Genomic DNA, 15,544 nt, shown 5'->3' with positions numbered 1-15,544 from the left:
CCAGAGATTTCTTTTTGGGATTTCTAGGTAATGGGCAGGAGAATTCCAGGTTCAGGGCAGAAATAAATTACCACCTGCATGTATCCCCAGAATGATTGAACCCCACTTGACCATCATGCAAATTTTCTAGAGGACACAGCATCACCCCAGCCAATCAAAGGAAACCCACAAGCACTTCCAACCAACCAGGAACTTGGAGAAGAGGTGAACATGCACCTGTCAGTACCAGCCAGAATCTGTAAGAACCTCCACTCTATCCCCTGGGAAGCCTGTGAAATAAATGAAAAGTTGCCTGGCTTCTTGCTCTGTACTGTGCAATAAACACCTTTCTCCTGCCACCCCACTGTCAGTGATGGGATTTCTGCACTTGGGAGAGCAGACCCAGTTTCGGGAGGTTCTATAACAACTCCTCCCATAAGTTTTGGGGATTGGTCTGTATCAAGAATGTGTGGTTTTATTTATGTGTGTTTTATTCATCTGCTTATTGTACATATATATGCTCATAAATACACCTTATTTAATGTAGACATAATGTAAGGTCTCTCTGCCTATCAGATAAATAACATAAATGGGTTTTTAAATAATAAGGTTACAAAAGAAACTAACATAGCATGTATGATTTGAAATGTTTTGTGCTTGTAGTTAAGCTATAATTTAACCAAATGTTGATAATTCCATTTATTAATTTTGTCCATGATTGAGATATTTTAAAACTGAAAATAGTTTCATTTGCTTGAAACAGACATGACCATCATCAATTGAACACTCGGCTTTATGTAAATAAGAAGCATTAGTTTGCTTTCTCCTAGAGAGTATGTGCAAGGAAGCTTGTCTATCCTATCTCACTCTCAAAATATTTTCCCTCTTTCATTGTAGGGCAAGACTTTAAAGTGTAAATTTTTGTCTTCATATATCATTATATGACAGCAAGACTGTATGCTGATAGGCTAGAATCATAAGTTGAAAATAAATGACCCAAACTTTGACATTAAATATGTATTTTAGTCAAGCCCCATGGCCACATCAACTTTAAATGTGAGCCAGGAGAGGTTTCCTTGATAAGGTGTTCTTTGCAACCGACAGTAGTTTTGCATTTTTAGTGGAAGTCCGCAGTAGTGTAAGAATGATTGGGCGGCATGACTACATGCTGTGGTGTGCATATATTTATCTGGAAATAAACACAGCCAGGGCAAGATAGAAATAATTAATAAGTTTTCATTATGCTGCCAAAATAAAAGATAGTCCTTAATGTATCAAATTGATGCACATTTTGTTACTGATTTTGATTTCCGGAATGTAGTACCAATATTTTACAAATCAAAATATTTCATGGGAAATACGAAGTAGAAGTCTACTTTTCCATACGAATCTAAATATCCATTTCGTGACTTCATGAAAAATGAAATAAAAAATAAAAACATTAACATTTACAGAGCATCTAATGCATCCCAATCTTCCACCAGGAAATTATACACATTTTCATTTTTATGAAATTAACCATTGCTCACAAAAACAGGAGTCATTCTCAATTAAGGAGCAGGTGAAGTCATTACATGTGGTGTTCCCTCTTGGTATTTTGCTTCTATCATCTTCATTTTAATTACAAATAGCTTCTTGGGAATACACAATACTTTTTTTTAAAATCTCAGATATAAAACCTGCATAAAGTCTCAGCCAATATCAAAAGTGTAACATTTTCCTCCCAACAAAGTCTCAAATGTGCATAGGTTTCACTGTATATCCAAAACACAATTCCACTTAACAAAGCTGCGGTATGAAACAGCAAAGGAATTTTTCAGATACTTGCCTGAAATCCAAGGAGCTTTTCACTAGGCTTAATATGCCTCTGAAATTCACATTCTATGGGTTGTATCACTTTGATTCCATCTTCATAAAAAACATAGAACATGTTCCCAATTCCCAGACCTTAAGAATAAAAACATATTCAAAAGTTCAAAATAAAGTTATCAGAAACCTTTATAGCAAAAACACAGTGTCCCGCACATCCCCAGCAGGAGATCAATGTATGAAGCTGTGTAAAGTTAATAAAGCAAGTCACATGGGGCCTTTCTGTATACCCGAGCCACTTTTTGATATTATGCAGACATTCTACTGCACTCTTCCTGATTTGCAATTCAGTGGTTTCTTGAATATAGTTCAATGAATGTTTCGTATACTTCAAAACAATTAGACATTTTTGATACATAGATTATGTTAATTGCTTTCTATTTTTAATGTACATGTTAATTAAGGTGAAAAACATTGTTTTGAAGAATACAATTTACATTCCATTATTTTTACCAGGGCTCACTAGGGAAAACTACATTGCATTCTTGGTAGGAGTTTAGTTCACACAAAGATAGACAGGATCCAAGGACCAAGTGCTCAAGATTTCGGAGAATATGTTGTCCTCAACTAGCAATTGTCAAAATAATCCCATCCAGTGGTTTTACATATGGGCTTTTATACTGTAATTTGAGGAGAGGATTCTACTTATGGACTTTAAAAACAATTATCTTAAGGTCTTAGAGAAATCTCAGTGTAATGACTTAAATCATACTTTAAAATTTTTTCACACTACAGATCTGGGACATCTCAGAAATCTGTCCACTTATTTGAAAAACCTCTACATACAGGATGCAGGAGTCTACAAGTTTCACACCTAGTATACAGTTGGGGTTAACAGGTGACTGAGTTGAGGGAGATTCCAGCTATTCTTGAACATGTATTCTGATTGCTCTACACTGTTCCAACGAGCCCAGCCCTAAGCCCATGTAGGCCTTTCTTTCTGGACCCACGTTGCTTTGTCTGTTTGTCTTGATTTGTACAAATTTATTCAGGCAAAAATGCCTTATATATTTCTGTGATAACTCCTGTTCTTTGAAGATAAGCAGCAAAACTGAAATACTGATAGTTTGGAAAGCCAAATCAATGTTGTTTAATATGTTTAAATTCTAAAAACATCTGTTTAGGGGAAGATAATTTATTTAAATACAAAAATATTCCTGAAGCATATATTTTTTTTCCAATTTAGAATACCTCAAAGGTCTATTAAGTCTAGCCTGGAGCTTTGCACCCATAAGAATCACAATGAAAATGCATTGGTTTATGAAATATTTCATCATCAAATTTGTCACAGGTAATCTTATACACGTTATTAGAAAATGAAAAAGTCACACATTTTGCCTATCTGGACATGTATTCATCTTTTCTTAAGATCTAAAAGAAAATGGTTTCAAAATTAATTATGGCTTTTTAGTAGTTCATACATAACATGTATACATTATTTCTTTGTAGCATTCAAAATTATTTGAACCTAAAATACATATACATTGTACATGGTGCCAGTTTGGTATCTCTTTTGTAATTTTATAAGTGATCCATAGCACTCATATTTTAAGACATAATTATTATCAATTATGCACTAACACTCCAAAGACCATATAATTGATGGGATATTTTTGAACCTTAGTGGAAACAGCATAGAATGATATTCAAGACACATTTTTCATAAAGTAAAAATTACTAGTTTTCAGCAGTTATTTATAATTTCATTTGTGCATAACACAATGAAAATTCTATGCCCAAAGGATAAGGTTTATAAAAACCTCAGTACTGATGCAAAAACTCTTTGATTTATATCAGTAAAGCCTCCACGTAAACATTAATGTAAGATTGATTTTATGCCATTTACCAATAACTTTCAGTTGACTGTTATTGATTCCTGAACACTATTGTTGAAATCTGTGAACATAAGCAAATCATAATATGGTATCTGATTTCAGTTGTGCCAGTTACAGACCACATTTGATGTTTATTACAAAGCTCTGAATATTTTTAAATGGACATGTCTACCTTCCATTGTTCTTCAAATGCTTCCTCTAAACTGATTTTGAAGGTGCTTGAACCTTACAGCTTCTGTGAGTCAAGATTGTTTGCAAGATTTCTTGAGATATTTTCCGTATTATGCTATTTTATAATATTTTGCACACAATAGAGACAAAGGGATTTCATTATAATTTCTTGCACTGATGAAATTTCTATGCTGTATTTTTCTCTAAAAAATGCTTCATCCATCCAAAACACCCTTTCAAATCTGAGAGTCTGTTTTCTTTTTAAGATATGAATTACAAATAGGCATTTTTATAAATGGCATAACCTACTTTTCAAGTTTCTTGAGAAGAAAGTGGCATTATTTGGCACAGTTTAGGTTTTTAAATTTATTGTTTCAGAGGGAGAGTGACTTTCTAGAATTTATGAATAAGTAATGGCCACAAAATACCACATATAAATATGTTAAAATAATAATACAAAATAAACACCTATATAACAATTTCAGTGTTCATTAAATACAACTTGACACCGGTATAGCTGTCTGTGAGTTCTTTCTGTCCTTACTCACAAGTGGCGATATTTTGCCTTTTATTGCAAGACATATTTTGTTCCTTAAAATTTTTATTTAGATTTTAGAAGCAAAATTTAAGATCTGAACAGTTATTTCCTTTTGTTTGCTGCTATAGTGTTATGCATATATAAATTAATTGAAGATATATTCCATAAAATATGAATTAACTGATGAAAGACATGCTTGAAATGAAAGATCATACAAATTTTCACTTGAGGTATTCATTAACTTTATGTGTAAAGAACAATAATATGTATGTGTATGTATTCATACTAATTACTAAGATTCTACATGAAATCTTTTTTGGAGAGCAGGAGTGAGGGAACATAAAAAAGAGACATAAACTTCCTCCTCTTAATTTAGACAGAATGGAGGCAAAACATAGCTACAGCACTTCATCTTTTACCAGGGACTGCTAATGAATCAGCCAATTTCCTCATATCGAATTTGTAGATGATGATTATACTTATGCCATGAAGCTGTTCCAAGAATTAAATGAGAGTAAGAAGGTAAAACACTTAGCAAAGTAACTGGAACGCTGGAAAATACCAATAAATGATAATGCCATGATGTCTACAGTGGTGTTTGCTCCCCTGAAAAACTACCAGAAAAAAGCAAATGATGAAATAACTGAGTCCCAAATTTGAATAGTGTCTTCATTTTTTCCTCAAACCTAATTAAAACGTACTGTTTTTGGTTTTCTATGCCAAATGTAGGTCTTCTAGGATATTAGTTTATATATATCATACATATATATAAATTAATGGTACAGAAGCCTGCTATACATAAGGTTGACTTTATAGTAGTGTATTTCTCAAGTTGACCTTCCCATAGAGTCCATGAAGTAAACACTGGTTCATAATTATACTAAGATGTCATTTGCATTTTCCTTCTCCTTGTCTCCCAGAGTGAAGTTTTCAGTGGACTACATGAAGAATGATGTCATATGTGATTTGAAACAATTCAATGTAGAAATAGATGCAAGAATCCATAATCTTCTGTTTAACAAAACACTAAAGAGATCTGCAGAATGCAAAACAAAGTTTCTACTAATTTGATTTGAAAAATGCATCTTTTAAAAAATATTGTGCTACTTATTCTACTTATTGCACCAAGTAATGGGTTTATGATGTCTCCTTATAATGTTAATTAATCAATGCATATCTTTCAAATTTCTGTTTTAATCTTTAATGTCCATGCTCAATTGGACTTGCCCCAAATGGTAGAGTTAGAAATGTGCCAGGGGATTCCAATTTAATCCCATCAAGGTAGCATGTACCAAGGCCATCTCACTAGTCAAAGTGATCAATTTCAGTTCACAATTGATCATAATGATAGGATTAAGAGTCAAAGGGATCACATAAACAAGACTAGTGTCTGCTAATACCAACCAATAGAATTAAAAAGGGGAGAATGATCCAACATGGGAAGCGAGATACACAGCAGACCCATAGAATGGCAGATGTCCTAAACAGCACTCTGGCCTCAGAATCAGCCCTTAAGGCATGCGGATCCGGCTGAAAAGCCCATGAGAGTATTTCAGGCATGGAAAGCCAAGACACTCTGGGGAGAAAAAAAAACTAAATGAAAGATCTCCGCGAGTGAAATCCCAGCAGAAAGCATAGGCCATCAAAGAAGGAGGTACCTTTCTCTGAAGGGAGGAGAGAACTTCCACTTTGACTATGAGCTTGTCCAAATAAGATTGCAGTTGGCAAACTCAAAAGGCTTCCATAGCCTTGTAACTCATAAAAAGAGCCTAGGGTGATTACTGACACCATAAACAAGAGTGTCAAATTGTTAAGTCAACAATAGGAAACGCTGTGCACTTACTCCTCATGTAGGATCTCTGTCCTTAATGTGTTATACAATGTGAATTAATGCTATAACTAGTACTCAAACAGAAGTGTAAAGTACTTATACTTTGTGTTTCTGTGTGGGTGCACACTGTTGAAATCTTTACTTAATATATACTGAATTGATCTGTATATAAAGATAATTGAAAATGAATCTTTATGTAAATGGAATGGGAGAGGGAGCCAGAGATGGGAGAGTTGTGGGTGGGAGGGAAGTTATGGGGGAGGAAACCACTGTAATCCAAAGCTGTACTTTGGAAATTTATATTTGTTAAATAAAAGTTAAAAAAATTTAATGCCCAAATATTAGCAGATAGAAATACCCCCTCATTCCATTCCCACAAACACACACAAAAAAATCTTTGAGTATGAAGGGTGCCTGAGTCTCAAAAGTTTGGCAATTATAAAGCTTTCAAGTATACTTCTTTTTTCACTAATCCTTGGGCAGTGGTGTATTACAGACATTTGTGATTTCGGGGGAAGTTTTTCCGCTCTATCACAGGAAAGATTAGGAAACGTGTAGGCTGTTTCTTTGTTTCCCATTCCCCCGTGAAGAGACACATGCACTTTGTCTTTTCCAGGTCGATTGCTAATCTAATAGGGTACAGTGGCTCAGAGTGATCCATAGTTGTTTGCTCCTTGTGAGCTTTCCTTTTGCTTTGTTTTTCTTTCTATACAGAGGGAGGCCATAAGCAAGAATTACTTCAGTCTCATAAGAAAGAAGTACTTCCCAGAGGAGTTTCTAATCAATATTGTACCTTTAAATACATGAAAGGGACCGAGAAAAAAAATTAGAGGTCATGCACATTCCTATCTGAATCTTTGGGAAGGAAACTGTAGAAAAATAACAGTGTAGCATGCGGATATAAGTATATTATATATGTTATATATTATATTATGTATTATATATACATTTATTATACACACCATATAACGTATATAATTTATATTAGAAATACAGTGTAATTTATTATGATGCATAATTATTTATATATTTAAGTCAATAACCAAAGAAATTTTATGATTCTGTCTTCTTCTTACTTAAACGGCCATTGCCTTAGCATTTATAACATAGTCAACTGCAGGTCATAATTCAATGATGCTGTTTCAATAAGTCTTGGAGTTTAATAACTTTTCATTGACTGCGTTTTCTTCACCTCACAGTGATCCAAAACTTTATATAATATATATATATATATATTAAACTTCACATATACATATATATTTTAAAATATAGAAGAGATCTCCTCTTTTTAATCTAAAGAATGATATAGGCAGGAATAGATGTTCTACATTGCATTTCTCACCCTCAATAACTCAGCAGGGGTAGATTTTTGTTCAGTAATGTTCCCATTTGTATCATGTCCTTGGAGCTAAAATGTCTTTACACACAGAGCAGAATGACACCTCTGCACCTCACAAAGTTTTTCTGTTATTGCCAGCTGAAATCAGACTTGCTCATGCTTTCATTCTTACTGGCACGTTTTTGATTGAGCAGAGCTCATTACCATATAGATTGGCCAGAGTGATATGTAGATCCACTTCTTGTGAGTAGTATGCAAGATAAATTCTTTGGTAAATAAAACAGTTTAAATTATTTAATTCAGTGCCATGTAAAACAATGTTAATTAAGACATATGACATAAACCTGAATTAGTTATACACTCAATAAGTGATGGGAAATACTTTATTATATTTTGCTATAAAATTAAAAAAGTGAAAAAACACAAGCTGAGTGTTTTAATGTATATTTAAAAATTAATATAGTAAAATTACTTGTCAGTAGAAATGACTCAAGCTTTAGCTTCCTAGATTAAAATTATTTTTCGAGTAGATAGTAGAATTTATTTATCTTTGAATTGCCAAAGTTCTCAAAGTGTTAAGTGCTTAGTAGCATCTTTAAAATAATTTTTAAATAAATGAGTGAGATGTTTACTTTCTTAACATATTTCTATAATCTGATAAATTATAATGATGATTTGGATAGAACTGGAAGTAGAACAGAAGAGAAATGGGAAACACTGTTCTCCAGCCTTAAATATTGGTCTGGTCAGTAAGGTAACACATATTAAATTCACCAAAATGTGTTTCGATTACAGACTTCTGGTCATGCTAGATATCATGTGTATGTTTTAAAAAGCAATTTTATAGCTATCAGTCTAAAGATAATACACCATAACACAGTTAAGTAAAGTGTCAGAATGAGAAGTATTATCATTTTCAACTTTCTTTTATTATTGCCCTTAAAATGTCTGAAATTCTACAACTGATTCTCTCTGGGATAAATGTCTTTTACCAAAGTAAAGATGTAAACATACACACATGACACCACTGGAACAGAAACTAAAGAGGACCTCAGGAATATTTAGTTCTTATTATTATTCTGATTAAAATACAGGCAGACATTATCTTTGGAGGTTTAGATAACTAATATTTTATTAGTTTAGTCTAATAATTATACATATTGAACTTCTGAGGTTCAGAGATTTCTCAAGCTTATCTATTATTTCTGCTCATCTGTTAATTCTACATGCAGGAAGTTTTAATTATAATGTCATACCAATAATGGTGACAGCATGAAAAATAATTTATACATGTATATGAATAAAAATCATACATGGATCCTTCTTAAATATATTTTTAAATGTTTATTATAGTAAATAACAGAATTCTCTGATTATAGGTGATACAATAGAAGATTTTAAAAATTTATCTCAACATACTTCTTAAATACATTGTAACATTACCTGTAAAATAATAGCTATTTTCCTTTAAGAATAGATTGTGTCAAACAAAGACATGAAGAATAAATGCACCATAAATTGATGGACAAATATTGAGAATGTGCATTTTCAAAAACTAACAGGAGAGGCTGGCGCTGTGTCTCACTAGGCTAATCCTCTGCTTGCGGCACCAGTACTCCGGGTTCTAGTCCTGGTTGGGGCGCCAGTTCTGTCCCGGTAGCTTCTCTTCCAGGCCAGCTCTCTGCTGTGGCCCAGGAGGGCAGTGGAGGATGGCCCAAGTGCTTGGGCCCTGCACCTGCATGGGAGACCAGGAGGAAGCACCTGGCTCCTGTCTTCGGATCGGTGCACTGCGCCGGTCTTAGCAGCCATTTTGGGGGTGAACCAACGGAAAAAAGATCTTTCTCCCTGCCTCTCTTTCTCTCTCACTGTGTAACTCTGCCTGTCAAAAAAAAAAAAAAAAAAAAAAAAAAAAAAAAAAACCCTAACAAGAAATTCTAGACTGATAAATACTGTGGCATGTGATGCATCATAGCATGATGTCAATTAATCTGAAGGTGTCCTATAATGCTATTAGAGTTAGCTTTGGTTAAGGATTAGTATAAACCAATTAAGTTCATCAATGATATCAAATTCAAAGTATAAGGAAGAGTTGTTTCTCATCCTTTAAATTGATTTGCCTATCAGAGATTTTCAAGGAGAGTGTTGATTCAATTAGAAGCTTTGTATTTGAAGCCAGAGCCATCAGAGCTGTGTCAGTCAGACTTTTCTCTGACTCCTTTGTTAGTGTTCCTTCCATTACAAGGATACGATGGAATCAGTTTTTAATATGTCCAGAGAAATATTCATTTGATGTCAAGAGATGTAAAGAATCATCCTCTAAAATACGTTAATGTCTGAATAGTGATTGAATTGTGTTCATTCAAGGTGAAGTAGCCAAGTGGGATGAAAAGAAATGGTATGGATACACCAGAATCTCATATAATAATTCAAATTTTAAAGGAATGTATTTTAAAAAACTTAAGGAGAGCAGATATCACAATGTGGGGTGGAGGAAATACATGGAATGCCTCATCACTGAGAACAATATAGAACTGGAAAATTCCAGAATTATTGGAGGATTATAGGTCCCACTGGAGCAGCATCTCTGCTTCTTACCACAGCTATCACTGGAGAAGGCCATCTAGGATTATAGCCAAGGCAATCGTGGTCAATGCCTATCAGAAGTGTAAGGTTGGCTTACAGACATTTTTCTCCTGAGAAGTTAATAGAAGCAAAATTGAGGGGCTATTTGAGTAGATGACGAAATGCATTTTTCCCAGTCTTTGTGGTTAAATGAGGAAAAACCATGACAATTACAATAATAAATAACAGTGGATACCATTTATTGAGTGCTGTCTATATTTAAGGAGCTCATAAAAGTTCTACTGAGTATTAATAATTACATTTATTTTTGAGATAAGAAGATTGTGAGACAATGAGACTGAATCACTTTTTTTATGTATAATTGTGATAGAGACTACCTGTAGTCCAGGTCTTTCAAGTTTATATCCCAAATTCTTATATAATGTATTATACTCACTGGTATGAAAATGCTTCTGATCCTTATTCAGACTTAAATTTAGGTAGCATTTATTATGTAAATTACATGAATGAGATTTCTTGTATGTTTGACCTAATTTTATACTCTTGAAATTATTTCAACATGTTGTAATCAAACTTCTTGGTATATCAATACTGAATTAAGATGGTGAGAAGGGTTAAATATTTTCAGTGGAGAAAGTTTATACAAGAATATTGAAATATTATCAAGTAAGAGCACTGAGTAAAAAATGAGGAAGAATTCAATAATTATTGAAATTAACAGTAGCCAATAAATGTAATAAAAATCAAGCAACATAGTTACAGAGTATGAAATATAATTGAATTTAATACCTTCTTCTCTCCATAATATGTTAGCTACTGCAGCATGTTAAAAAGAAAGAGAAAGAAAAATGAGTAAAGAGAGATTTAACTGCATAGTAATATAAAAAAAATACTATTAAAGAGGTCAAATTCTCTAGGATAGATGTTGCAAGAGTATATACAAACACTGACAACGAATTCAAGACAAAGTACTATATATTAACAGAACAATAAAATGTTAAGATGAGCTAATAATCTTCTGTGCATTTCTTAAAATACCCAATTCTTCCTTGGAATAAGGATTTTGCTAATGAATAAAGAACATTTTATGTATCACTGAAAAGAAGAGGATATGTAAGTTAGTTTACCGAAATAAATTTTTAGAATAAGCTTTAGTAGTTAAATTCACTTAGTCAACAGTATACGTAAAAACTACCAGTTAAAATTAAGCTCTTTTAAAATCTCAATAATCACATTATGTAGTATTCCTAACTAATATGAAATTTACTTGAACAAGAATAGCTCTTTTAAAATCTTGAACACAGAAGTGGCCTATTTGCACTATTTTTAAGCTGTATATGTTTTCACTGTTTTAAATTAGATAGAATAACATGTAAATAAATTGGGGCTGGCATAGCATAGCTAATAAAGCTACTGACTGTTATGTGGGCATCCCATAAGCGGGGCTGTTTCTTGCACCAGCTTTTCTACTTCTGATCCAGCTCACTGCTAGTTGTCTGGGAAAAGCAGGGGAGGATGTCTCATGTATGTGAGCCCCTGGCACCCATATGGGAGACCCAGATGAAGCTCCTGGCTTCTGTCATCAACTTGGCCCAGCATTGTCCATTGTGGTCATGTGAGGTGTGAACCAGCAGATGGAAGATCTCTGTCTCTTCCTCTCTCTGTAACACTGACTTTCAAAATAAGTGAATAAATAAATAAAAAGACATAGCTAAATCTATCCTGTTTGCATCAGAACATACTAAATACCTTCTGGACCTTAAGTTGTTCAAAATTTACATAGGAACTAAATCAATAGAGCTAAAATACTGAGACAGAAATTTTAAAAAAAGTGTCCATTGAATATATACTAATGGAAATGGCTGCCTCTTGACTATCTCCAAGTTCTGCAAACTCTACATATGTTCAAAGTAAAACAATACAAGCAAAATGACAATGTAATTAATGGAAATCTCATACATAGCTAATTCTTTGACTATTTTGCTCTTTTTAATGTATAGTTATCTTTTTGTTAAACTGAATCCACACATATATGCAGCAGCTCCAAAAATGGAGTTTAGCATTCCTCATGTGTGGCTCAAGGCATAAGTGATGTAGCTTTTAGAATCTTTTGTGTTTTTACAAATTATTAAAGTAAGCATTTTAGGGTGAAATTTTTCAGTTTTTAACTCCTTAATATTTATTCAAACATCCGTACATAGTACATTGTACATCAATGTACAAATCCCTTCAAACATTTTATAGTGATGTTCCTATTACATTCCAAGTGCTTAGAACAATTATGAAAGAATACAAAACCTTCAGCTATAAGATAAAGACATATACCAAAAATTAAACAACATATAGTGATGAATGAGTCTTTGAAGAAGTTGAAAATGAGATAAAAAGCTTTCTTGAAATAAATTAAAGCAAAAACACAACATATCAAAACCTGTAGGATAGAGCAAAATCACTATTAAGAGGAAGTGTTTTTTGAGAAAACAATCAAAAAAAGACCAACCTCTGGCCAGACTAAGACAGAAAAAAAAGAGAAAAAAACTCAACCAAGTAAAATTACAGATGAAAAAGGAGACATTGCAACTAATACCACAGAAATATAAATAATCATAAAAGTACCAAGAACAACTATATGCTAATAAACTGGAAAACTTCAAATAAATAGATAAATTCCTGGAAACACATAACCCACAATGATTAAATCATGAAGACATAGAAAATCAAAACAGACCTTTACTAAGCAATTATATTGAAACAGTAATCAATAGTCTTCCAATAAGGTAAAGTCCAGGAACTGATATCTTTGCTACTGAATTCAACAAAACATGCAAAAAGGAACTAGCTCCAATACTTTTCAAACTTCTCCATAATATTGAACAGGATGGAACTTTGCCAAATTCATTTCATAAGCCCATTATCACTTTGATACCAAAACAGACATGGAAAGAAAATTAAAGACCTACATTCTTAATGAACATAGACACACAGATTGTCAACAAAATACTAGCAAATGGAATCATAACCACACCACAAAAGAGGAGACATCATGATCAAGTGGGATTTATCCCAGAAATGAAAGGGTGGGTGGTTCAAAGTTAGCATATCAGTGCCACAAATCACATCAACAGAATAAAGAACAAAATACACGGTTATCTCACTAGATGCAGAGGAAATATTTGATAAGACTCAATACTCTTTCATGAGAAATTTCCTCCAAATTAGGTATAGGAGGAAAATACCTCAAAATTATAAGGGCTACATATAACAAACCAACAGCCAATATCATAAGGACCAGGGAAAAGCTCAAAGCATCTCCCCTCAGATCTGGAACAAGACAAGACATTTTCAACATACTGCCAAAAGTTTTAGCAAAAGCAATTATGAAAGAAAGAGAAAGAAAGAACATCAGAACTGGGAAAGACGAAGTCAAACAATACAATATTTCTGATGACATGATGAACGTGGAAAAATATACTCCACCAAAAAGATGTTAGAATTGGTAAACAGATTCAGTAAAGTTGCAGGTTAAAAATAAAAATAGCAAAAATAGTATTTTTAACATGGTAATTATGAACTCACTGAAAGAGAAATCAAGAAAGAAATGTCATTCATAATAGCCAGAAAGAAATATTTAGGGGTAAATTGGACCAAAGAAATGAAAAATCTTTACAATGAAAGTTATCAAATGCCAATGAAAGAAATCAAGGACACACAAAAATGGAAGGATAATTTTTGCTCATATATTAGGAGAATCCATATCAATAAAATATCTATACTACTTAAGGCAATCTGCAGATTCAATGCACTCCCTATCAAAATAGCAATGCATGACATTCTTTACAGAATTAAAGAAAACTATCCTAAAATCCCTATGGAATCACCAAAGATCCCAAAAGCCACAGTATTCCTGAGCAAGAAAAATCAAGCTGGATGTATCACAATACTTGACTTAAAAGCATACTATAGGCCGGCGCCGCGGCTCACTAGGCTAATCCTCTGCCTAGCGGCGCCGGCACACCGGGTTCTAGTCCCGGTCGGGGTGCCGGATTCTGTCCCGGTTGCCCCTCTTCCAGGCCAGCTCTCTGCTGTGGCCCAGGAGTGCAGTGGAGGATGGCCCAAGTGTTTGGGCCCTGCACCCCATGGGAGACCAGGAAAAGCACCTGGCTCCTGGTCCTGCCACCGGATCAGCGCGGTGCGCCGGCCGCAGCGCGCCGGCCGCGGCGGCCATTGGAGGGTGAACCAACGGCAAAGGAAGACCTTTCTCTCTGTCTCTCTCTCTCACTGTCCACTCTGCCTGTCAAAAAAATAAAAATAAATAAAAAAATAAAAAAAAGCATACTATAAAGCTATAGAAATTAACACAGCATGACACTGGTATAAAAATTGACACATAGCTCAAAAAAACAGAACAGATCCATGTACATACAGCTAATTGATTTCTGACAAATGTGTTTTTCCAATAGGGTAGAGTAAGGATAATATCTTCAACAAATGGTGCTGGCAAAACTGTATGAATATATGTAGAAGAATCAAGCAAGATTCATACTTCTTACTATACACAAAAATCAACTTTAGATGGTTCGAAGACCAAAATTTAAAAATGATCCTAATAAATTGTGGGAAAAAAATGTAGGAGAAACATTCCAAGACACTATTGTAGGGACAACTTCTTGAACAAGACCTCCAATGCAGAACAAAAGCAAAAGTGAACAAATGTGACTATATCATACTCAGAAGTAGCTGCACAGTGGAAGAATGATCAATAAAGTGAGGAGACATTCAACAAAAGGGAAAATATTTCTGAGCTACTTTACAAAAGATTAATATCCAGATATCCAGATATATCAGTAACTTAAAAACTCAACCAAATCCAATCAATTCAGCAAAAAAAAGTGGGGGGCAAAGACTTCACTAGACAATTCTCAAAAGAATTGCAAATGTAAAACTATTCAACATCACCAACCAATAGGAGAAAAATCAAAACCACAATGAGATATCTATCACCTCACCCCTTTTTCAGAATGGCTAAAATCCAAAAGACAGCGAGTAATGAATGCTGAGAGAGGATGCAGAAAGGGGAACTCTTAACACTATTGTTGGGAGTGTTCAGCCCCTGCAGTATTGAGATTTCTTTAACAACTAGAACTAGCCTTGCCATATAGTCCAACAACCCCACTACTGGGTATATACCAAGAAGACATGAGCACGTTGCATCAAAGAGATACCTGCACTACCATATTTATAATAGCATTGTTCACAATAGCCAAAAGTTGGGATCAAACAAGGTTTGTCCATCAACAAATGAACAGATAAAGAAAGTGTGGTATATATACACAATAAAATATTATCAGCTATAAAAAAGAATGAAATTCTACCATTTGCATCAAAATGGATGCTACTGG

At 33.9% G+C, this 15,544-nt stretch overlaps 1 protein-coding gene across 6 annotated transcripts in view; it reads right to left on the bottom strand.

Annotated features, from left to right (window-relative positions):
- Nucleotides 1-15,544, bottom strand: part of FSTL5 (follistatin like 5) — an 837,077-nt gene that overhangs the window by 119,667 nt on the left and 701,866 nt on the right. For 4 of the 6 annotated variants that reach the window (XM_051831717.2, XM_051831715.2, XM_051831716.2 and 1 more), the window contains exons 11-12: nucleotides 10,935-10,961; nucleotides 1,808-1,926 (exon numbers count right to left, since the gene is read on the bottom strand). In XM_051831717.2, the coding sequence (XP_051687677.2) occupies nucleotides 1,808-1,926; nucleotides 10,935-10,961 (146 nt within the window). The remainder of the gene's footprint in view (nucleotides 1-1,807; nucleotides 1,927-10,934; nucleotides 10,962-15,544) is intronic. The other 2 variants (XM_051831718.2, XM_051831719.2) reach the window with 1 other exon arrangement.

The sequence above is a fragment of the Oryctolagus cuniculus genome, chromosome 8 (assembly GCF_964237555.1).
Source record: "Oryctolagus cuniculus chromosome 8, mOryCun1.1, whole genome shotgun sequence".
NCBI classification, from domain to species: Eukaryota; Metazoa; Chordata; class Mammalia; order Lagomorpha; family Leporidae; genus Oryctolagus; species Oryctolagus cuniculus.
Note: the sequence above shows the minus strand (reverse complement) of the source record. Positions and strands in the feature narration are given on the sequence as shown.